General features: G+C 35.6%; 2 protein-coding genes across 4 annotated transcripts in view; one reads left to right on the forward strand and one right to left on the reverse strand.

Moving 5' to 3' along the window:
• Positions 1-14027, forward strand: part of LOC108678511 (protein limb expression 1 homolog) — a 45571-nt gene extending 31544 nt beyond the window's left edge. Inside the window, exons 1-4 of one of the 2 annotated variants that reach the window (XM_018166962.2) lie at positions 442-777; positions 7653-7816; positions 9487-9627; positions 11764-14027. In XM_018166962.2, the coding sequence (XP_018022451.1) occupies positions 684-777; positions 7653-7816; positions 9487-9627; positions 11764-12177 (813 nt within the window). In that variant the 5' untranslated portion in view covers positions 442-683 and the 3' untranslated portion in view covers positions 12178-14027. Of the gene's footprint in view, positions 1-441; positions 778-7652; positions 7817-9486; positions 9628-11763 lie in introns of those variants that run through there. The other variant, XM_018166961.2, reaches the window with a different exon arrangement.
• Positions 14028-16859: 2832 nt separating this feature from the next.
• LOC108678510 overlaps positions 16860-25856 on the reverse strand; it is a 37938-nt gene continuing 28941 nt past the window's right edge. Inside the window, exons 9-13 of one of the 2 annotated variants that reach the window (XM_018166959.2) lie at positions 22141-22241; positions 20665-20763; positions 19629-19727; positions 19363-19446; positions 16860-18581 (exon numbers count right to left, since the gene is read on the reverse strand). In XM_018166959.2, the coding sequence (XP_018022448.1) occupies positions 17099-18581; positions 19363-19446; positions 19629-19727; positions 20665-20763; positions 22141-22241 (1866 nt within the window). In that variant the 3' untranslated portion in view covers positions 16860-17098. The remainder of the gene's footprint in view (positions 18582-19362; positions 19447-19628; positions 19728-20664; positions 20764-22140; positions 22242-25856) is intronic. The other variant, XM_047884286.1, reaches the window with a different exon arrangement.

Consider the following 25856-nt stretch of genomic DNA (forward strand, 5'->3'; position numbering starts at 1 on the left):
AAGGAACAAACTCTGAAATTTAATTTAAATGCAATAAATTATAAACATTAAATTTTAATATTAGCTCGAACTTTTAACTTGAATCTGTTTCTTAAGAATAAGACAAACTAGGCCACAAACTCGAATCTCGGTGACAAGGTATCGGGGAATTTCCAATAGGCTTCAAAATATCGAACATAATTTCTGAAGATGAAGTACATAATTCTTAGTACACACGGTAGGGTTCCTTAAAAACTTTATTTCATATTTCGATTAGGACCAGGATATGAACTCACGTGAGCTAAAACTGCAATCGTACTTTTAATCTTTTAATACTTTTTTAATCGTAAAAAATGATTGGAATAACATCCCAAATTCTATGTGATACTAAAGTACATTTTGATGAACTGCATTACTTGGCTCTGATTTAATGGTCGTCAATTAACTGTTGGACTGATAAGTCTTGAGTGTAAAAATACTGAGTAATTTCTCGTCTGACAGATAAATCGCTGATGAATGTAGTAATTGTTTCTATAGTCGCTACGTAGTCCTGCGTTTAGCAAAGTCTGATAAGAGTTTTCGTTAACAAGAAGTGTGTTGAGAAGAACATCATCTCGAGGATCTATCATATTATATTGGCCTCAAAAGTTTAGGTTGTCGTGCGATGAACTGATGTAGTGTCAGAGTGAGAGGCGGCCGACGACATGTTGCTGTCAGAAGTTGTGAGCGTAAAAAGCGTAGCTCACGTCTATGAAGAAATCACTGATGGTGCTCGAGATCGTCATCTCAGGACCAGAGGTACGGTTGATGATGCCTTCGCTTCGAACTCTGAAGCAATATTAAAATTTTCATAGAATTATTTATATAAGATATTTTACAATAATTTGTTTAAATTCTAAAAATTTAAAAGCAAAGAATAGTCCACAAAAATTCATATCTTTATAGAAAACGTTTTCTATAAAGATATGAATTTTTGTGGACTATTCTTTGCTTTTAAATTTTTAGTCAACTTGCGATTTAAGCAAATAAGTGACATTAATAATTTAAATTCTAATATTAAATGTTTTAGTTTTAATATTAATTAATATTAACGTCGTATCATATTTCCCATCAGATCGTCACTCTTCGACCAGTCACTAACGCATGTAATTTGACCCTTTACATTAATTTAATATTTAAATATATATATACAAAATAATTTCAGTGCCATGAAAAGAAATGCGTAACCTAATTTTAGATCGTTTCTAAACATCAGATGTAAATGTAATCTTTTCTTATACGGTATTCGAGATACGTCGAAACGAAAAACTCTGTCTATAAAAAATGTTGTTCCATCTCTTTCTCGCTTCCGTACCGTGAATATATAAAATAATTCAAGCAGCTTAAAGCTTTCATTAAGAACTCGGAAACAATATTGCCTTGTATTTTTGTGTATTAATGTACACATGTATTTTTGCACCAATATAGCCTTGTTTCAATAAAGTTCCAATGTGTGCTGATGCGCCTATATGATTCTGTGCTGATAAATTATTATATATTGTGCAAATTGCATCGTCTTGTTTTCATCAAATATAAGCAAAGAGGCTACTGCTTTATTGAGATTTGCATTTATCAATAATTCATCGGTAAGAAATATGCTCAGTAAATCTAACATATTATCCTTGATGAAACCAATAAGCTGATTTTATTCAATACCTACAAATAAGGTAGATTCAATTATAATCCCATTTGTTTTCATTTGTATGGTTAATTAACAACTAAACAAACTAATTGTACTAGCAATTTTGCATTTATTCGATTCATTTCTCATACCTTCATTACCCCAATCGTAAATGGTATAAGTGAATATATACAATTATTATTAATTATATTATTAATCATATTATAAGTGTATACGTACAATTATTCACGTATGTCGGAGATGTGAAGGTTCACGGAAGCGTTGCCAATTATACGTGTCGCTCAAGCCCCCAGTGAGTCAGGCTCTAATTCACCGAGCTGCGGTGGTGCATACTAAGAACCCGGCCCTACTTTATGAAGCTTCTACTGTATTCGCAGCAAATGCTATAAACTTACCACATCAATGCCGAAATTAATTAACATTTCCGTAAAGAATGGCTTGACACACAAGGGACACATTTGGAGGGAATTTACTGCAAGTAACTTGTTTGTGTTGTAACTTTTTGAAAGCTTAATTTCTCACTAACGCGAGCATCATTTTGGTGCTGTTTTCTGTCTAAAACTCGCAAGTCGCATATTCTACAAGGTGGTCTTGGGGAAAGTCTGTTGCTATGAATATCTAGAAGATAAAGACATCTAGTGGATTTTTGGCTAAAGAATCGCTATAGAAATTATTTTCAGGTATAATAATGTATAATAATTGAACGGTTGGACACGTTCAAGAAAGCATTATGATATAAATGTTCGTAATCGATCCCATTCTCGCGTGCACTCACATCTTTCTTCAACGGCTGTGTTATGTCGTTGCTACTCTCCTGTATAACGTGTAGTTGTGTGAGGTAAAACTAATGTCAATTTAGACTTGTTGCCAAAGTGAAAGTATTTACGAAAAGACAAAAGGAACTTATATAATTCAAAAACACAACATAACTTCTTAATGTTGTCGAATAATCTAATAGTCGTTGCAATTATTTAAAGTACAGTGATAAATGTAAATTATAAATTATTAAAATTATAAATTATTAAATTAATTATATTATAAATGTAAATTAAATGACAGTTGTTACATGCACTGACATATATTAATCGAGTGAATATATTTCACTCACACAATGAAGCAACAAATTGCACGGTAGGAACAGACGTGCAAATGCTAAATTAAATTTAATTTTGTTGATATACGAACATTTTTGGGGCCATATCGTTCTCGCTGCTGTGTAACCCTGATGTGTAATTGTAATTGAAACGAAACATAATTCAGGTAATCTGGTTAGTGAGACCAAAATCGTAACGGAGGTAATGTCCAGCGCCATTTACGAACACGCCATTTTTTGTCAACTGAGACCGATTATTTGAATTATATTGAACTGCATTAACAAACATGTTATCTTATTCTCTATTTAAGTCAGTATTGGAGTTAAGCTTTGTTTCGCCTTGTTGAATGTACCAAATCTACTCGAAATAATATATTTTTAAATGTTGCTATTGTTTTAAAAGTGTCTTACTAATGGACAACTATGTAAATCATAGCACACACTGTCACTCATGCTACAATATCACTAATGACTACAGTGTTATCAATGGCACACACTGTCAAACTGATTCAGTTTAATTATATATAATTGTTGTTCAATACATGAATGTGCTATCCTGGTAAATGGTAATTTTAGACTGGACACATGGAACATTTTTGCTCAACTATTGATTTTATGTTTCCATGCATTCTTTGCCTTGTAATATATATATATATATATATATATATATATTAACATGGTTCGTACAATTACCGGACAAAATTAATTACAATTCGTAACATTACCGGACATCGGGTACAAAACCGGACAAAAATCGAGTCCGGTAATTGACGCTAGTACTTATTTATGTGTAAAAACCGGACACGAAAAAATGTAGTTCATTTATTTTCGTGTCCGGTTTTTACACATAAATAAGTACTAGCGTCAATTACCGGACTCGATTTTTGTCCGGTTTTGTACCCGATGTCCGGTAATGTTACGAATTGTAATTAATTTTGTCCGGTAATTGTACGAACCATGTTAATATATATATATATATATATATAAACGTAAATTACAATCAATCAAGAGGGTAAAGGGGTAAATTATAACCAATCTAATTATTCATGCTATACAATAAATATATAATCACCAATACTATGCTCGAATACCTGCTTGTTAATATTACTTGATCATGTGCGAATTAATGCGAGACATTTTACCCCGGGAACTGCGACAATATCTGGAACAGCGCCGTCCCCGCTTGTGCTAAACTCCACGGTCGTACGACGCCTCAGTTCCCCCGCTTATCTGAGTTCTAAAAGGCGGAAAGCTTTTACTAAAAAATGTAAATTGTTATAACATAGTGACTGAATTGTGAGAATTAGAAATTCTGAAATTGTGAGAATTATGAGAATTAGAACACTAAAATATTTACCTATGCTATATTTATTTCCGATGGTATGAAAAAATTATAATTAGATACAATTTTATAGAATTAGGTTTTCTTACCCACAGCTATATAAGCTATATAAGAGACACCCACAAAAGATTAAAAAGTTTTCACAAAATATTTCTAATTCTTTATTAAATAAATAAATATATTTGTAAAATAATTTAAATAACTTTCGGCTAAGGTATTGGAAGTTATTGGTAATTTAGCTAGCAGCCATCAAATATCTCTATGTAGGGTAAACAGAAGAAAACATTTACTTACATGTTATTTTCCGCCAGCATTTCCACGACGAGCAAAACTTGGGCGCTCTTTTTTTTCCAGGCACCTCCCAATTTTTTCACGTCTCCATGCAGGATGTTTCTAATTGTCACGTTTTATCATTCGATCTCATGGGAACTGTGATTATGGCAACAATTACGGTGTTAGAACTCTAAAAATTTATGAATTGTTTCCATTCAAAGTTACCATATTAATTATTAGTAGTAAAATAAATTTTATCAAAACTTTTATTGTGAAAAAACAAATAACGTAGAACACAATTATTATATTCAGGTACAAAATATTCAAATATATTGAGAAAGAAAAACGCCAACTAATTCAGATAAAAATTTTGTTCTTATATATAGTCCAGCCGAGATGCTTGCACAATGTACATGTGTTGACGGGACTACGCTGAAGCAGCATATTCAGCATATTCTTTAAATCATATTAAGTACATTATTATAATACATCATATGGAAAACAATTAGCATAATATTAAGTATATCAATTACATCACATTGAGGGCATTATATTAAGCATATTAATAATAATATTGAGTATTTCTTAATGAGTGCAATATATTAAGTACATTATCTTGAGCATCATACCGAGTACATAATTGAGAGCTTTTTAATAATTAAGTACATAATATTGAGGACATCATATCGAGTACACACACTTGTTCAGTCTGGTGGCTCTGACCGGACGGTGACAGCACTGGTTATTGTTCCACATTTTTTATTAGTTCCGGCTGTGTCATACGGACGCTTAATTTATTATCATTGCTCATTTATTGCTTATCAAGCATCTTTATCCGCTAAGATACTGAACACTTGCAAGGCCACCGGTAAACACCTCTACCGTCATTCTTTTAGGTACACAATATTCGAGCTATAATTTTATTATTAGAAATATGTATTATTTTATTCTAGAACTTCATGGCGCAAATTTTTACCTTCTATTTGAAGCTCGCAAATGTTCGAAAATAAATTTAACCTGCGAAATACTGTCGAATTTTCATGTCTTTAGACGAAATTCCAACTGATGATTCGATGGAATTGATTTGCTTGATATCATAAAATAAAGTGATGGACGATGTAAATTTCAATTATTTTAGTTAATCAAGCATATTGATTGTAAAGAGCAATCCAACATTTCACGACAGGTACTAGAAATTAATTAACCGCGTAGAAGTTCACACCGCGCTGGAGAGAACATTTAGAATCTAACATTGTATTTTATGACGAGCTTCTAAGAAGAACGCGACACGAGATATTATTTGAGCGCAGGGTTGGCGATTTTTTTGATTTTTTTAAAAAAATCAAAAAAATCAAAAATCAATGATTTTTTTGATTTTTTCATGATTTTTTTGATTTATTTGATTTTTTTGATTTTTTCAGTTTTTTTAATTTTATATCCATTCACTGCATTTAATTATTTTATATATAGTCTTGTAATTGTAATTGTTTTGTTTCTAGTTTTAAATTCACATATTTAAAGATTGAAATTAAATATTTGAATTAGCATACTCGTATTAGGGAGGAAAATCTTTCTAATTGCCTAAAAGGTCAATAAAATCTCAACCTCTCAATATACAGGGTGAGGGAGAACCGATTGAGCAGTTTTGAGGTAAAATAAAAGAGTAATGGAGGGACATAAAGATTTAGTTTATTTTCCTAGAGGTTAGCATAACATACCATTTAGAATACTTATGTTTTGAAAACAATATCTGGAAGATGGGGGCTGGCTGTTAGCTGCAACACACTGTTGGAGTCGTTCTCAGAGGAGGTAGTAACCATGACAGTGAATTCCAATTGCCATGCTGCAATGTTGCAAAATTTCTTGCATTCCATGATGGAAAACATTGTTGAAAATGAAGCATTGGGAGACATGTGGTTCCAGCAGGATGGGGCTACAGCTCAAACAGCCCGAATGTCACTCAATGTTTTGAAACGCATGTTCCCAGATTCTGAGGGGGGATTTACAGTGGCCTGTGAGGTCACCTGATTTGAGCAGGAGCATTTGCGATTTCTTTCTTTGGGGACATCTAAAAGAAAGGGGTTCAGAAGTCGCCCTCACACCCTATACCACAGCTAAGGAGACAGATTATTGCAGCAGAGGTTATGGCCATACCTCGCCATATGTGTAAACGTGCTGTAGGAAACTTCCGGGAACAACTCCAACAGTGTGATGCAGCTAACAAACCCCCATCTTCCTGATATTGTTTTCAAAACATAGTATTTTAAATGGTATGTTATGCTAATCATGAGGAAAATAAACTTTCTTCTTTATGTACCTCCATTACTCTTTTATTTTGCCTCAAAACTGTTCAATCAGTTCTGTCCCACCCTGTATAAGCTAGCTAACACATTTAAATTGTATATTGTAATCAATAACGTATATAACAAATGGTCAAATAGTTAGACTACTTATAGCCTCATAAGAATTAGCTAAGCTGCTAGCTACATACAATGTATTGCACACTTGATGCCTCTGTACCAAAAACATTCCATTTATTGGAACCTAATACACACTAAAGGCAACAAGTTTATATACCAATTTGTCATTCATAGTACATTTATACTAAACCATGAATAACAATACCTCAATATAAATTAAAGACTGCCACTCAATATTTTTAAATATATGAAAAAATCGAAAAAATCAAAAAAATCAAAAAAATCAAAAAAATCATGATTTTTTTATAAAAAAATCAAGTGATTTAATCACATGATTTAATCATTTTGATTTAATCATTGCCAACCCTGTTTGAGCGTGCGCAATATATGTCTTCTCATCAATATTATTATTTAGTTGCCTTTTTCGATGAAATTTGATTTGCATTTGGTGCTACGGTCGCTGATTTGCCGCATGAAAAGCGCCCGTGTCGATTGTATGTAATGCTTGCAATACATGCATTACACTAGTAATATAAAATAACATGACAAATGTTTTCATTCGTTTTTTCACGTTGAATTTCAAAATTTAGAAGTATATTAATTGTATTCTGGGTGCGGGTATTCTATTGTGTATGAAAACTAATAAGTGCATACAATCCTCGATATTAAAATGGAATATTCGGCTACTTTGCAGTGAACGTGGTGGAGGCGCTGCAGGAGTGCGTAGATATTTTATTGCATATGCTAATTGAAATATTTTTACAATCTTAATTATCGACAGGGAATATTAAGTTCTTCATAACTGTATATTTGTATTTGCATATAATATTTGATATTTACATGGAATATTACTTTACTTTGCAGTGAACGTGGTTGAGGCGCTGCAGGAGTTCTGGCAGATGAAGGCCCAGCGAGGCACGGAACTGCGGAACGGAGCACTCGTCATCTACGAGTCTGTACCGTCGTCCGCACCGCCCTACGTCTGCTACGTCACCCTGCCCGGTGGCTCCTGCTTCGGCTCATTCCAGGTCTCTTGTAGCCGGGTTATAGTTTCATTTGTTTCGCGTCATGATGCTATATATCTTTATGTCGACCGAAATTATCAAATTTTTATCATGATATAATATCCAATACTTTTCCGTAACATTTTCAAATTTTCATAGTAACACATTATATCATTATGTTTTCCAAAATTTAAAAAATTGTTATCATGACACAATACCAGTATTGTATCCCGAAATTATCAAATTTTTATCGTGATATACCGTAATATCTGATAGTGTTTTCTAAAATTATAGAATTGTTTCCCGTAATTTTTAAATCTTTAAGCCCTGATCTTATTGCCCATTTTGGTTTTCTGAAATGATGATCAAATTTACGTGTAATTGCGAGTTCTTTTATTTCCGTGAATAATTAATGTATACGTTTTGCCTTATCTACCATGGTAACTAATTATGAATAAATGAAGCAATGATTCATCCAGCAATTCATTTCATGTTTGATATTACTGACAGTTCTTTCAACATTATTGAGTGGAAATTTAAAAATATAGTAAAAAACATTGCAGGCGATTTGATGGATATTGATGAATTTATGACATTCTCTCAGCAAGACCCATACATCAATTTTAATTGTTTTTAGTAAGGAACGTCTGAAAATGTTTCATATCTTTAATGCAATAATTTCGTATCATATCGGTATTTGACATGGAAATATTTTAATGATCGATCCATAAAATGACTTTCGTAGACACTGGCGACAATAGCTCGGGAATCTCCAAATTACGTGGGTAAATTTTATGTGCTTAATGCTACACATTATCTTGATCACTAAATTTGAATACTAACATTTTAAACGATTTAAGCAGGAGTAATTATGAAATTATTTACTGATGACCTCATTTCCGCTATTAAGAATGTGAATATCGAAAAAATTCCTGCCTTTCATAAGGCTAGAAAACGCGATTTGGAACATTTGTTGTCATCCTAAATACCAATATTAAATATTTCGTGCCAGTCATTATTAGGCTACAACACCCACTCCTGACTATTTGTTTTAGTACTCACGATATATAAGCTCAATATCCTAAAACATACAATACTCTTCTTTGCTAAGCAATAATTCCAGTAAAGAATTGGATTATTTGTTATACTCAGGATATTAAGGCTCGATATCCTAGAACATGTAATATTCTTCTTTGCTCACCAATAATTATAGTCAACAATTTTATAATTTGTTAGACTCGGGATATTAAGGCTCGATATCATAAAACATAAAATATTCTTCTTAGCTTACCAATAATTCTAGCAAAGAATCGTATTCTTTGTTATACTCAGGATATAAAGGCTTGATGTCCTAAAATATATATAATTCTTCTTTGCTAAATAATAATTCTAGTAAAGAATTTTATTATTTGCTATACTCATGATATTAAGGCTCGATACCCTAGAACATATAATATTCTTCTTTGCGTAGCGATAATTCTAGCAAAGAATTTTATTATTAGTTATACTCAGGATATAAAGGCTCGATATCCTAGAACATATAATATTCTTTTCTTACCAATAATTCTAGCAAAGAATTTTATTATATGCTATACTCAGGAGTCAGGATATATAGGCTCGATATCCTAGAACATATAATACTCTACTTTGCGTACCAATAATTCTAGCAAAGAATTGTCTCCTGTTTCTCGCAGAACTGTCCTACGAAAGCAGAAGCTCGCCGCAGTGCTGCGAAAATAGCGCTCATGAATTCAGTATTCAATGAACATCCGTCGCGACGAATCTCAGACGAGTTCATCGAGAAGGCCGTGACAGACGCCAGGGCTCAGTTCAAGGTGAGATGCTTCTTAGAACTCCTATAAATATAATTAACTTATCAGAGCAGCTCCATAAAATCGCTTATTTTAAGAGGTATTTTGATTCAAATCTTGTTTCGGCATCCGTGAAGTTCTAGACTTGCTTATCCGTTCGGAAACAATTTATTTTTTATTCAGTTAATTTGTATCGGGTGTTTGCATTTATTTATTGCTGGCTTTTCAATTGGATTTTAATGTGGATATTCAAATTCATTACTGTCTCTATGTAGAATAAAGTGCTTATCAAAAGCCAAGCAACTTGGATGTAGACATCGAGTGCGGAATTTCTGAGTTCACTGTTCTTCTTTAGTAATTATTACCATGTTACTGAATTACTTACTTAAAGATCCTCCTTGAAGATAATTCGAATTGATGCTGCCGTCGGGTTACCTCCGAAACCGGTAAAATTTTTATGGTTCAGGGAATGTACAAGTAACCTATGCCAAAGCGCGGTAAAGAGGACCCAAAGTGGCTACACCGAGTCGAGCGGTCTTCAGTGAAATGTTATGCAGGATCAAGACCAATATGTAAGCCCATAGTCACAATAGGGTGCAAGCCGTATCACCCTTGAACGCTCTCAGACGTCCCATATTCTCCTTGATGGCCTCATTCGTGGCAGAGTCTGCATGCAAGAAACCATGTCCAAAGGTCGAGAACCTTATGCTTTACGCCTAGTAGTTTTCTTCTAGTCTATGGTCTTATTATACCATCTCAAATATCTAGAGCTGAACGCGGATTTTTTTCCTTCAAGTCATCATGTTTGATGTACTAAGAGAACATTCAATTTGAAGAGGGTGGGTGTGATGTAGTCAGCATCTTGGAGGGCGCGTCTTTTATGGTCCACCTTGCATTACTTTCTAGCAGATATTTCGGGCTCATCTATCCATGTCGATCTCTGCCTGTGTCGACAGATATGACTATTTACTGCCTTGTCTGAACCTTAGCACGCAATATATACATAAATAATACGCCGAAAATCGTTAAAAACGCCCTAGAACATTAATTGGATGGTCTCTGGATCAACCCGCTTCCTCTATAAACACGAACTGAGTTGTCTCTCCTCGCGTCAAACGAACGTCGTATAATCCGACGCGCTCCATCTCCCAATCACATCCTGGAATAAATTGTGGCAGATAAACCGCAAAATTGAGAACAGCGCCAGGCGCTGGATGGCTTCAGAAACATTAAACATGGAGAATAAATGGAGAGTTGGACTCAAGTATGCCTCTCATGAATATGAGCCTAGTCGTGGTGGTCATCATACACAAATGCGATGCCACGCCAGACTGATGCGTGTCTCACTGAGTCTTGATTATAATAGAGAACAACATGGGATGATACCTGCCAAATTTACAGTTTGGAATTAACATTCATCCAATGATCACATTTCATTTGCAGCCCATTGCGTTAACACGGCATAATATATAATATGTCACAAAAACTGTGGTGAAATAGTTTTATTACCTCTAGTCTCAAATAACGATTTCGCAATTCGTCAGTTTCGTTACTTTGGGATTTAAATTTCCGTTTAAATTATGTTCTGATTTCCGGGGTGTTCTAACGCTATAAAAGATTCAAAAGCTATATTTGAAATATTCTTTGTACGTGTGAATGGGCAAATTGAAATAGTTATTGATGAAAAACTCATTAGATTCTACTGACTTTGAAAGATCGAAACGGTGATCAAATATTATTTTACCGTACATAAATGTAGGGAACACGCGATAAGCATGTTACACTCTTATTTTATGTGCGTCTCTGGAGTTTTTTCCTAATTCAACATGACAATGTGACTTGTATGAATCATTAACGTCGCCTAGCTTGCGCACAACTGATAATTTTCAGTTCAGTGATTAAAAGTAGTTTCAAAAAAGCGAGTCGAGAAGCAATTATCAAGAGCAGAGTTACATACAGCCCCAATTGGAATCACTGCAGAAGTTTCATGACAAAAAAGAATCCGGCAAACATTTTCTCGATGTGACGGATTTAAACGTGACTGTTTTAACAGAAAGCTATCCAGTTTATTTCACTCGCAGTCGGTTTTTCAGTAATAAGCTCGGGTTAATAAATAATGCAAGGATGAATGTAATCGTTCACTTGATTTCCCTATTGCAGGGTGACCCTGGAGAGGCAGACAGTCCTAGCACAGGGATCGGGGCCTTCAGATTCATGCTTGAAACTAACAAGGGCCGCACGATGTTAGAGTTCCAGGAACTGATGACGGTTTTCCAGCTGCTGCACTGGAACGGCTCCCTGAAAGCCATGCGTGAGCGGCAGTGCTCAAGGCAGGAGGTGGTCGCACATTATTCCCACAGAGCTCTGGACGACGACATGCGCTCACAAATGGCCCTGGATTGGATCGCTCGCGAGCAGGAAAATACAGGCGTGATAGCGCGCGAGCTCGGCCAGAGTGAGCGAGAACTTGAGGCGGCAAGGCTAGCCGGCCGAGAGCTCAGGTTCCCTAAGGAAAAGAAGGATATACTCATGCTCGCTTGTTCGCAACTCTCCCCCTCTCCTTTGGATCCTTGAATTGTTTTCTTTCAAGAGTGCTCGATATTATTTATAGGGCTAGAAGGAACCATATATGAAGTTTTTGTAAGTAAAAGCTTGCGTTTTGTAATTTTAAGGTCGCGTGATTAGTATTGTACAAAGTGTATAAAGTGACTCCAAAGAATATTATGTAATTATAGAAATATGAATTAGATCGTCCAGTTGAGTTTCCTTAACGAAAAATTTGCCCTCTGTTTTTATATTTCCCGATAGAATAAGATTTGTTGAAAAGTTACTGAAATTGTCCTCCTGTCTCGCTTTCAAAAGAATATCCCAAGCTTTTTTCTGTAAGGTGATTAGATCGATCTCAAGTATTTCACATTGCGTCCCTTTTTGTTGGTAGAAATAAGTCGATGGTTTTATTATTACTCGAAATATTGTGTTGGTTATGTTACCGAGCCTAATGCAGCTTGAACTGTTCGCGCATAAAGGTGCTTCCTGTCATTAACTTTTTTTGCTGCTTTCTTGTGCCTATGCCTGATTTACAATTTTATTCAAAAACTTATACGGGATATTTTCGGGAGCTGGATTTTTTCTCAGTATTAATGTTTGGTTTTTCTCTTTGACGGAGGTAATTAATTGTCATAACACCTAGTAAGAGTTCTTCAATATTCAAACGCCAGAACATCTCGTAGGTGCGATCCTAGAGCCTTCTAGTTTGGTTGTTCCAAAAACGCAACTTTATTTTCAGAAAAACAATTTTAAAAATCGATTTTGAAATTTAGTTACTTAGTATACTTCATAGTGAAATGAAATCGTGGTTCAAATTTATTGAGAAATAATAAAGATATTTTTGCGGAAGTGTGTTTTAATCGTGAAATTCATTAAATCATCGCAGAAGCAGTGCAAACTTTTTTTCACGCTCACATTATTTATGCGTTGGTATTGATATAAATTGTTCAGCGTATCGCATGTAGGAAATAGTATGTAGTGCATTGTCAAAATAAAACATGAGTTTCTTCGTAAATACTTCGATCAATTTTCTCCTGTAAGAACTAGTTGCTCCTGAAATATTTTCGCGTTTGGCTTTTCTATGCTTACGTGCTCTAGTGATTCTACTTAAATAATAAGCATTCTTTGTGGGCGCTTTACTTATGTATATTGTTCAGAAATGTTTGTTGTAAATTGCGAGTATTTAAATTGTCTGAATTCGTTGGCGCACAGAATTATCTGAAATTGCGTCAAAATGTAATTGTTTGTTCCTATGTTACCAACCATAACATCCACGCGATATTCTTCATTTAAATTACACGAGAATTAGATTTTAAATGTGAAATTAATTTTTGAGAATTTCAAAAGAGCTTGCAAGGCTGATAGGCCCACTGCATCCTTTCTGGACAGTTCGGAAGGGATAGTTGTCTTTCAAGAATCGTTGAATCTTTTTAGCATTAGAATTTCGTTGATATGTATTTATGTCTGCTAGCGTGTATTTATATTCTTGTGTAAATAGCAAGTTTCTGTTGAAGATTATGGAATATTCTCTTTCTTTGAGGTTTCTTAGCGCAGCTTATTTCCAAACGCTACCTGTTTTCTCGTTTAAAATCTGCTTCAATTTTTGACTAATTTTCATGCCAACATCAAAGGTTCCGTGTTGATTTATAACCCTTGGACGTTCCGCAGAATGCTTGGGAATGAGCAGTTGTCCACCAAAAATTAGTTAGAGACTAAAATGAGATGCAATGATCCTAGGCTTTTATCGGAACAAGGTTAACTGCCCAGATATTTGCTGTGTCCCACAAAAGAGAAAAAAAGGATCCTTAATTTTTACACAGATAACCTTGGGCGTTTAACAAGCAAAAGTAATAATTAGATAAACGTTGTGAATTGATCTTGGAATTCTTATTGCTTAGATTCCCCCGATTCTTCGCAAATCGTCGTCTACGTTTCATCTCAGAAAACCGAAAAACAGTTGACATTCTTAAAGTATTGCTCTAAATTTTCTCAGTCTAATAGTTCTTTGAAAACATGAGATTGATAAGGCTTAGCATTAAAGCACCGTGGTTATTTTGTCTTTTGTGTTATTTTATATCAAACGAGGCCACCTACGACTTTATGTTTGCTTCCGTTCTTTAGTAATAATACACTGTTAAAAAAATTACCGTTAACGGTATTACCGGCGTTTCAGTGGCCGGTCGGGACGTGAAAAGAAACACCATGTCGCCGTTTTTATTCTAATTTGACTCTTGAAATCCATAAAGCATCTGATAAAAACGGCGAAACAGTTTATTTTCACGGGGCGACCGGCCACTAGAATGCCAGTGGGACCGTTTTTTCGCCGTTTTTTCTAACAGTGTACCTTTATATTTCAGCTATAGCTTTGTTACAATTTAACTGCTGCTAGTGTTGACTTAATGGAAAAAATATTCGAATTAAATGCTGATGTATTGGAGATTACGTTCCCCCGTAATGAATCGAAGAAAAGATTTTGTTATTTCAGTTTCTGGACATTTGTCTTTGGGGTCTCTTCAAAAATTGGTAGTTAATAATGCTGAGGCATATAAAAGTAACAATCAAATATTAAATAATATATCTAGAATAACATGATCCGTTTTGTCGCTATTAATTGTGTACCGAACTAAATTTCATGTGTATGAAAAAATTACAGTTTTGTTCGGATGTCATAGTGCAAGTTTTTAAATGGTCAAATGAGAAATCAGTAAAAATTGTTCCGCAAACATATTTTTAGCGCATTTTCTCATTTATGGAAAAAATGCACTATTGTACTCGCCATGTCCGTCTGTCTGTCCGTCCGTCCGTGACCTCAAGTTTTCGTCGACGAGAAAATGCGCTCTCTGTCACTCACCGCAGTGAGTACTGAGTTATATTTTTTCTGTTTGTTAAAATTAGCATTTCCTGAAATAAAAAATCGCATATAGTGAGCTTAAAGTTACCATATTCGTACCGTGTGATTCTGAGTAGCAGGGAAACCGTAAGTCGCAATAGTCCTTTTCAAGAAAATTTGGAGCATTAAATGTGTTGATTTTTTTTAAAGTAGCGCATCCTAGTTTAATTCTCATATTTTATTATTTCATATTATTATCTGTCGCTTTTTATGCCTGAGCCTGCGTTTTAAATGTGCCATGATGGCGGGTTTGGCCGTTTCCTTTCGCTTCAGAAATCGTTGCAATTTTAAGCTTTAGTTTGACTAACTTTATGTGCTCGCATGTTCGCAATGTTTGTGGTCAACTCTAAGTAGTGTCACCCATACTCCCAGTAGTGGTGATATAATAGGCTACAGGAAGAAACCTTTCAAATTATTATTCACAACGCATTTGTAGCACGATACCATATTTGTAAGAACCGATCTATCAACGTCTAGTATTAGTAAATACGTCATTATGATCAAAATTTCGAGCTGATGCTGCTGCTAGGGAGATGTAAAGGCGGGCAAAGGTTCTGGCTGTAAGCTTTCTCTGTTCGACGCCGAACAACTTGTATCCGATCCGTTTGTGATCAAGAATGTATGGTAGAATGGCTAGGTACGTAGAATGATATGATAGTCTGAGAGAAGTAGCATCGATGTGGAGCCTTAGGAGACGCATATCCATTTCGAACGTAGACTCGTCTTGGTAAAAACGAGGAGTTTGAAATAGTTTTGGAGGAGAGTAAATCGCTTCTTGTAAATCGCAGTTGTACAAAAAAGTAAATCTGATCAAAATTCATAATTAATTAACATGGCATTTTCTAATGAATTCACTTCAGACATGTTCGTGTACGTTTAATATTTCTAATGACCAGTACGGCAGCTTACATCGATATTTTTTTAATTACTCGCATTGTATTGAGTTTATCACCGTTTGCTGATGAATCGAAGACAATTCAAGGTACACGCACTACATAAATTCTCAAACATCTTGTTCGGCTCACTTATGTACATTATGCCAATATACCGTAAAACAATCATGGAAACTGTGCCGGCGAGTAAGAGCTTACATCTCGGCATTCCACGTAGAATCTGGTGATGATTAACTTTTTGAATTAAATTATCAACGAAGTGATGTGTAAATTTCATCTTTTACCGTGTATAAAAAATTCAAATTTCCTAAAATTCGTCATCGCAATAATATTTTTGAAACTCCGTTCTACTTCACTAAGTTTTAATTAGTTCTCTATTTTACGTATCAGGAATATCTGTTTGGACCCACAAACCAGGCTGTATAAGCTTTTGATTTTACCAACTATAGTGATAGAATCGTGGGTTTGAGCAAATAGGTGTCTTTAGAATTGGATTTTAAGCATGAAATAATTTATTCATTCGGCTCCCGACTCTGAGTGTAAATGTTTAGTTTTGAGCCTTCTTGCTTCTTTTGTGATATGTGTTTCTATATTGTGTGTGCTGGTGCAAGAAATGCCTTAGATAAAATTTATAGGGCTTTCTTTTTCCTTTAAAAATTGTTATGGAATTATTTCGTTCTAATGAACATGTGGACAAAGAATATTGTTGAACGGAGAGTTATTTCTGAAAATTGAATAGTATGGCGGAAAGCTTCTATAAAATCGGCATATTGGCCAATTAAGTCAGAATAAACAACGACCAATATGCGGCTTGCTTAAAATATGATTTTTAATAACTATAACTTTTACACAAATCTAATATTAAAGAAAAATAATGAGCTCGATATTATTGCTAGCAATCTTAGCAAGGATATTTAACGATTATAAATTTGGTGGCAAATATATTTCTCTTATTTGAAAATTATAGAATAGAAAAGTCATTCATCAAGAAAAACAAGATAAGGTTTTATTACACTCTGTATACGTGATAGGCATGGACACAATAATTTCAACTTATTCGGACCTAAATCGATTATGGCTCTTTCAGCCGTGGCCCATCTAAGAAAGTTCATAGAGCTGCTTAAAAAATGTCCACGTTTTCAACCATTCATTCCTGAGTTTTTCGTCAGAGACGAGGTTTAGGATCGGTGGGATTGGACGCTATGATTTCACATCTCTTCCACAGCTGTGGGGTTGGTCCTGCTTCGGACGCGCCTGTGGGGCGTCGTGGCTGTGCTTGCTGCTGACCAGAAGACGGAAGTAGCCTTGGATTTGACAACTGTGGTGATTGTACATAAGTTTGATGTGGATTCATAGCTGGAGGATTTGATATAGCAGTGCCTACAGCTGGCTTCGTGTTTTTTCGACTAGAATGTTGATTGATATCACTTTCAGGAGGGACTTCTGTCATTACAGGAACCTTAGACAAGCTCCCTGTGAGGTTGTAGACGTCGACTTTAACTCCCGATGCTTTAGATGAACTTCGAACGCTCCCCGAGGAGCTTTTAGCTGCCGTAGGGAAATCTTTAGGGTCTTTGGAAGTAGTGGCAGAAACCGAAGCTACCTCGGCAGTTCTGGACCGCGTGATGGGTTGTTGAGGAGTTTGCGTTGTGCTTCTTTCTCTTGCGTCCTGGGCTGACGTCGTGGAATAAACATGAGCCCTTGTACCAAAAGTGTGCGTGGCAGAATGTGCTAGAGGTGCTGATCGCGAAATAAGTTCGCCCGTTCTGCGTATTCGACGAGGTAAAAGAGGTGGAGGTGAAGGAGGCGGCGAAAGTCCGGGAGTACCTGAATCTGGACTTAGGAGAACAGGAGGAGACGTGGCCCTGCTCATCGGCGACGAAGTTTCAGATGCGAGCATAAAGTCAGAAACTGGTGTATTTCTCGGAGATGGTGACAAAGTAAACATATCGGTGGACGAGGATGATAAAACAGAATCATGGCTTTGCTTTTCGACGTCTTTTTTACACAGAGGCTGGAAACTCATGGTGCCTGTGATGGGCTGTCCAAGATAGGAATCGCTACTACCGGTTCTGGGACGCGATGTGTTGACGCTCGAGTCTCTACGGCGAGTTCGAGCTTCTTCCGCCATGATGGAATCTTCAATGAAGGGAATGTCAGATTCCCTTATGGAAGTGGACGGAATAAGTTGTTGCTGAAGAGGCACTGGAATTTTCAATGAAGCAGTTATGACCCCACAGGAATCTATTTCTGGAGAAGATAACCTCCTCAAGCTTTCCTCGGGAACTCTAAGCCTTTCTTGGGCGGCGGTTTGGTCGCTTGAACTTCGTTGCCGATGGTCACGCGAGTCTGTTGGATCATTGCCTTGATCCACGCTACTACGGTGCATTGATAATCGCCTTTCGTCTCTTTTAGAAAGTTTATCAGATTTTTTCTTATCAGAACCCTTTCTCCTTATCCCGTAGTCAATGGAATTTCTGGGTGATGTTTTATCTCTTCTTCTGAACCATCTGCTTCTCTCTGGGAGCTTCTCTTCAGCCGGCTTGTCTAACTCCCTCGAAGAACTTTTGTCTCGACGTCTGAACCATCCACGCTCTTCGACGTGAATTTCTGCCCCGGCACTATATTTTCTCTCTTCACATTTCCCCCTGAAAAGTAAAATGATTAAGAAAGAGGTCTTTCAGTCAGTTCCTATATGAAAAATTTCAAAAATTGGAGCAAATTTTTTGCTTAAAATTTAAAGTTTGCTTCCTTACGTCGATTAGTCACTGAACTAAAAGATTGTGTGAAATTTACTATTGTAAAAAATTAATTTATTTTCGTCATTCATATAGGCACGTGCATAATTTAAACAGCGAATTCATTGCTTTTCACTCATTGAGATATTAACTAGCCTACAAGCCATGAATAATTGGTTGTGCGTTCATCTGCGATACGTATATTGGATAATGTGCATGAAGGAGTTTATTCGTTGCGTAAACTTCAAAGCGAACCTATAGTTTTGATGTCTACAATATTAGTCAACGCGTTGAATTGATGAATATTTGAACTTCTTTCTTCATAACGAGCATTTATTAAGGGATCTAAGCACTGGAGGATGCAAAGCTGATGACTCGTACCTGTTACACAGGTGACTACCACTTCCATTATCATTAACACTACTATTATAACTACTACTCGTACCTATAATACTACTACTATTACCTTTAATGCTACTACTTCTACCTAAACCTGTAACACTTCTACTACTTCTAACACCACCACTACTAATACTACGAGTATTATTACCTCTAACACTACTACTATAACTACTACTCCTACCTCTCGCACTACTTCTACTACTATTATTACATTTATCACTACTACTTCTTGTCATACCTGTCACACTACCACTAATATTATCTCTAACATTACTACTTTTATTCATACCTGTCGCGCTTGTCCTCCGTGTTATCCCCGGCAGGATTCCTGCTCCGTGCTGACCGCCCGTCAGCGTCCTCTGGTCCCTTCAACCTGAGCGACACACAAACAATCTAACGGTTCTTGGTGAAAGACTAGAGACATTTAATGGCGAAAAATAGGTTTTCAACGTCTCCATCAATAAACGCAACGTTCTTTTATAATAAAATTTGGATACATTTGTGAATCACTTCTCGCGGAACGGAGTTTTAAGTCATAATCAACACCTGAATTACCTGTCGAACTCATTGTGTTCTGTGGGACTGCGTGGCAGAGACATGGAACACTCGCTTCCGTCGAAGACGCTGCTGCTGCTCTCGGCGTCGCCCTCCAGCCTGTCCAACCAAGATACCAATATTTGAATCGAACCCTTTACCAGCTTTGATAAATGGTTTTGTTTGCTGTTAGTGAGTACCATTTCGTCAAGTGTCTCCAGAATACATAGAAGAAATATCATAGAAAATTTCCACCGGCTATATGGTTTTGTTGAAGTCAGTGAAAATCATTTTCTCGAGCTTCTTTAGAATTCATTGAAGAAATATCTTAGGACACTTTCACCCGATATGAAAAATGGTTTTCTTGCCAGTCAAGAACTATTTTATCAAACGTCTCCATAATTACACAGTGAATAAATGCCTAGTATCCTCGCCAGTTTTGAAATGCGGTTTTGTTCTTGTCAGTGAAAAATTTTTAACGAGCGTCTCAATGACAAGTGGAAAAAATGTACTATGTGCCAGTTAAGAGTTTCGGTGCACATCTCTAAAATTATTTGAAAATATTTATGTCATTATCAAGTGCAAACACTAAACGTCCCACAGTCGGATACATCTTCTTAAAAATTGACATGTGCAATATTTTATCGCTAATTTTTTTTGTACGTTTTATCTTCTATTTACGAAAAGAGCATGCACCGGTCCTCCATTGACCGTACAAGAAGTTTGCATTTCAGATGAATTCAGACGAATCAAATTTTGTAAACGAGATTACGATGGTAGTTCTATGTAAAATGCCAGTTTGAATAGGTCATTCTTTGATTATCAGGTAATAAATTCATTCATATTATCGGGATTCGGGTTGACGAGATTAAAAAATTGCAGGGATCAATATAATACACAATGATGTGCAAGTTAACAATACAACGATGTATCGGTGTAGCTGTTATATATAAATACTTTTAAATAAAATAGCAGTTATATATAAATACGTTTAAATAAATTAGCAGTTATATATAAATACGTAAATATATATCAGACTGATCTATAGCCCCCGTACCCCACGTGTCCTGGGGAATATGGTGGTGAAGTTGACAGTCGTCTTGCTGGCTGCAAGAGACTACTTAACAGCTGCTGCAGCAGCTGTTGGCCTCTGATACTGCAGCCGTAAATACATAGTGGATAGGGTGGAGGCAAAAACGCCATGATAGAACACACCAATTATAAGGTAAATTTACGATTAGGGTTGAAGTTTAACGCGTTAGGTAAGAAAACAGGTAAGTAGTTAGCCAAAAATATTGAGTAATATAGTTGATCGGTGAGCAACAGTACAAATAACGCATAATGAGGAATAAATAAAAAGAGTATGATACTCCGTATCAAAAGCATGAACAAATTTGATAAATTTGAAACCAGTAGTATAAATTATCGTTTCAATTATAAATAAATTAAGATAGAGACCCATGATACGTGTTCAAAGTAAAAATAATAATATGACCAAATGCAAATGAAAAAAATTTCATAGGATAAAATTGAATGTTGACGAAGAGAAAACTAGAAAACAAGCGTACGAATGATGAGAAGAAAAAACGAAGCAGTTTGGACACAGTACAATTGCTCAGGAGCAGATATGCAGAGACGTATTTATTGTAACTCGTTGTCAGTGCGGAAAAGTAGATCCGGACGTAAGTCGCCGACGAGAGCGAGATCCGGAGGGCCGGATGTAGATGATTGCAGTGTGGCCGTGGACACGGATGGTTGTGGGTGCAGAAACAGACCAGAAGCAGGCGCGTCAACACAATGAAAAGAAACATAGAAAGCATGAGATACAAAAAAATTGATTGCTCGATTACGAGAGGAGTCGAAATGTTGTGCGACACAAAACAGAGTTATAAGACAACAGTAAATCGTGAACAAACGGAAAATAAGGAATCCAGACTACAAAACAAATGAATGTATACAAAGTTTGAAGTAGATTCTAATTTGAAGAAAGATAAAAATAAATAGCCGAAACGGGAAAAACACGGATTTGTCAGAGGTTCCGTGCGGCCTAAAGAAAAGAAGTTTTCTACTGACCTATCATTCTAGATAGCTGTAAAATCACCCAAGTTTATTATTATTAACAAGCAGTTTCTGCACTGAATTATCTCTAACTCAAGCATAAAAATTCTCATCAAACATGAACAAAAACTCCGCGTGTGCTACTGTTCATTACGACTTTTGCATCATCAAATAATAATTACGACGGACCGATCAACTTTATTTTGCTATCAATTTCATTTTTTAGCAGTTTCTAATTTGTTTGTGCTCTTTGAACTCGTATATCGCTCGTAACAAATATGTTAACAAATTACGCTTTGAAATAATAAATAAGGCTTTATAGTTTTATAACGTCTTTGCGTTCGACATTTATGTGATTCACTTTACACAATTATCATTTCATGACCAAGTCGCAACTAAAGTTTAGCACAGAAGTTTCCTGACTGTTCCAAAACAATTTTGGTATTTGGTGAGACAAGAACATATGTTGCCTTACTCATCGTGTTGAGGGGATCTACGTCGCAACATCACGTCAAGGGCCTCGGGATGTGTGTCCATAAGATGGTGGTAAGTCTCGTCCAGAAGTTCTGCGCTTACCTGCATTTAAGAATTCTTAAGCATCTTAAGAGTTAAGGTCATTTAAGAACAACAAATCTAAAGAGCCGACAGTTGTGACAAGATTTTTTCTCAGGTTGTGCGTGCCAAAACCTAGCTACATTAAGCATGTGCATTGCACACTGCACAAGGGTTAGTCAAGCTGACAATTTTCATAGTGTCTTACAGCTTCACATACAAGAAGTATAATCGTTCCATTTTATGGTAAAGCCTTTTTCATGATGACTCTTGTTGGAGTAGACAATAGCTCCTGTAAACACAAGGTTTTGATCTTATTCAAGATTACGAGTATAAGTCGTTCAAACTTACACGCAGTACCCTCTATCTTAATTCACGTCAGGAAAAAACGGCCCTGATAGTTCCAAACGTACTCCTGATAGGCATAAGCTATAACTAACTGAGAGGAACAACTCAGAGTAACTCATAGTTACTACCAAAAGGCATTAATCTCACGTAGATCGTGTCATTAACTTTACTAATTCTGTGTTCCCACTTCGGCTAAAATAAATCTAGCTGTTATAAAATCTTCTGGAACATCGATCAGAAATTAGTAGCATTTTGTCGATGAGCACTGCACGCCTGTCGTACATAATAAAAATATAATATTTTTCATGAATTTCAATATTATTTGATTCATGGATTAATTTCACTGACGTAACCTGTGCATTTCTTTACATTTATTTAGTGAAAAAATTAGTCTATCCTGCGTTCATTTCTACTTGTTCTTTCAACATGGTAGATTTCTGAATTTAACGCCGATGGTATAAATAGATTTATCATTATTTTAAATAAGATTTAGGATCAATCGAGAATGTAGGAGCAAAGAAAATTTACAAAAATTTGTTACATTTTAGGTAATAAATTAATTTAAATTTAAGTTTTCAATTAAAGGTCTGTTCCCTCATCAAAAAAATTATTATATATTCACGAAAAAATTAAAACCTAATTTTGCGGATAAACAAACAAAGTAACGCTAAAGTATACCGATTGAAAATTTCAAATGGATAAATACAATAAGAGTTACTAAGAACAAAATTTCGTCTAAAATTTGTGTTGACTCCATGATCCTCAAATCAAAAAGCACAATAGAGAGCTAAAAATAGCTAAAAAATGTCACTAGATTGCTCGAATCGCAGATTCACTAGAAATTTAAAAGCGAAGAAAACTCCACAAAAATTCAGCATTTCTCTATTGAAAACGTTTCGGAGACCAGCTCCATCGTCAGTTCGATAAATCTAGAACACAAATACAGTCAGAAAATTAATAAAGTTTGGAGTCATAAGAAACTTCACTGTATCGCTTAGACATGAATTTCTTAATCTGGGTAAACACCAGGCCAGAAGGAAATCCATTAAGCGAGAAGACGTTGCGCATAAATTCAAATTCAGAATGCATGGCATGGAAAGTCAAGCATATACGGAAGCCGCGGTGTAATAGTGTTTGAAGCCCGATTAACTTGAATCTAAAAGAACAAAACTAAAGAAGCTGGTGCTTAAGCTGGTGAAAGTTGATTTTCTGAAAACAGATGTTTGAAAACGGCCATTAGATTTAGTAAAATTGTAGTCTAGAAAGGACAAACTATTGTTCGCTTCAAGTTCCATTGTGAATTTAATAGAATTATGTTGCAAGTTTACGTAATCGAAGAAAAGTTTCACATGAGAGGGATGCTTGAAAATAAGAAAGGTGTCATCGAAATATCTGTTATAAAAAATTGGTTTAAAATCAGAATAGGTCAGCCATGAAACCTCGAGAAAACACATAAAAATATTCGCAAAGGTTGGGCCGAGGGGAAGACCCATGCCCAAACCGTCAATCTGTCTGTAAAATTTACCAGCAAGTATGAAAATCGAATTTAGAAGTGATAATTCCAGCAGGGATTTAAAAAATTTCGGTTCAAACCAATAACAGTATCATGAATATCTTTAAACAAAGTATTTAGACAGATCTCAATAGTTTCAAAAAGCGGTATATTTGTAAATAAATTTTCCGCGTCAAAGGAAGCTATTGTAAAGTCCTGAACATCATAAGTCAAAGTCAACGAACATAAGTTCGTTGACTTTGAACGTTGATAAGTTCGTTGAACCTGAACATCATAAGTCAAAGTCTGAACATCACCAGTCCAACACATCAAAGGAAACGGTAACCTCGGCATCCATGCCGGCAAAGAAGGAAATGAAATTGAGAGAAACATGATGAAGACTTCAACTAAATAACTATTGCTGAGTCCAGGTGTTACAAGCGGTCAACGTGCGACTTCTTCTTCACCTACAACCCGCGACCACCACCACCAACCTCGGCATCCACAACGAAATTCGTCCTATTGACCCAGATAATGTGGTTTTCAACTATAGTTCTTTCAACTTGGAATTCCGTATAAAATTCTTGCTGGCTTTTGGCCTTGATTTTTGTTTGCCAATTTTTAAGTTGGACTTTTATATTTTTTTTAGCATTTGAAAGACTAGCTCTCAGCATAAAGAATGTTTCTACTCCTAACCGCCCCGAGTTTCTTGGGAATATGCAGAGCTAAGCCTACCGTCATTTTTACGGCTTTAAGTCATATAAAATTTTTTCTTCTGTATTTCAGCCCAGTGACACGCTTTTATTGAAAAAATTAGCCATAAATAAAGACTTGATCATTTGTAAACCTGACAAAGGCAGAAGCGTTGTTTTGGTTGATCGTAGTCGATATAACAGTAGCCTTACTGCACTCATCACCGATCCTTCTAAATTTGTCGAAATTACTGATCTCATCTCTAAAACTATTTTGAAAATCGAAAACAAAATCAATAGCTCTCTGCGAAAACTGAAGGATTCGTCTGCCTTTCCTTCTGAAACTTACTCTAAACTTTACGCCTCCGGTTCATGCCCTGGGATTTTATATGGCTTACCTAAAATTCATAAGTCTAATTTTGCCTCAAAGTTCCAATTCCGACCAATTTTTGCCGCATATAATACCCCTAGTTTTAAACTGGCTAAGTTTTTAGTTCCGGTCTTAAACTGTCTTACAACTAACCAGACAACAGTAGATAATTCTTATACTTTTGTGGACCTCTTGAAAGATTTTACTGATGTTCAGGACTTTACAATGGCTTCCTTTGACGTGGAAAATTTATTTACAAATATACCGCATTTTGAAACTATTGAGATCTGTCTAAATACTTTGTTTAAAGATATTCATGATACTGTTATTGGTTTGAACCGAAATTTTTTTAAATCCCTGCTGGAATTAAAAGATTTTAGCTTATAGTTCTGGTGCTTCCGATCTGCGCATTTTGGAATCATTGTATATTTTGAAAGAGAAGCCTAGTTTAAATGCTGCCTACAGTTCTTATCCATCAGAAATTGTGAATAGATAGGTATTTCTTGATTATTCTGCCCTTTGCCTGTAAATTTAGGTGTTAACTTCTGTTGTTTTTGTTTTTTTTCTTATGACTCCAAACTTTATTAATTTTCTGACTGTGTTTGTGTTCTAGATTTATCGAACTGACGATGGAGCTGGTCTCCGAAACGTTTTCAATAGAGAAATGCTGAATTTTTGTGGAGTTTTCTTCGCTTTTAAATTTCTTGCTAAAAATTAATAACACGTTCCCGCATACT

Source organism: Hyalella azteca, unplaced genomic scaffold (genome assembly GCF_000764305.2).
Source record: "Hyalella azteca isolate HAZT.00-mixed unplaced genomic scaffold, Hazt_2.0.2 contig1881, whole genome shotgun sequence".
In the NCBI taxonomy this organism is placed as follows: domain Eukaryota; kingdom Metazoa; phylum Arthropoda; class Malacostraca; order Amphipoda; family Hyalellidae; genus Hyalella; species Hyalella azteca.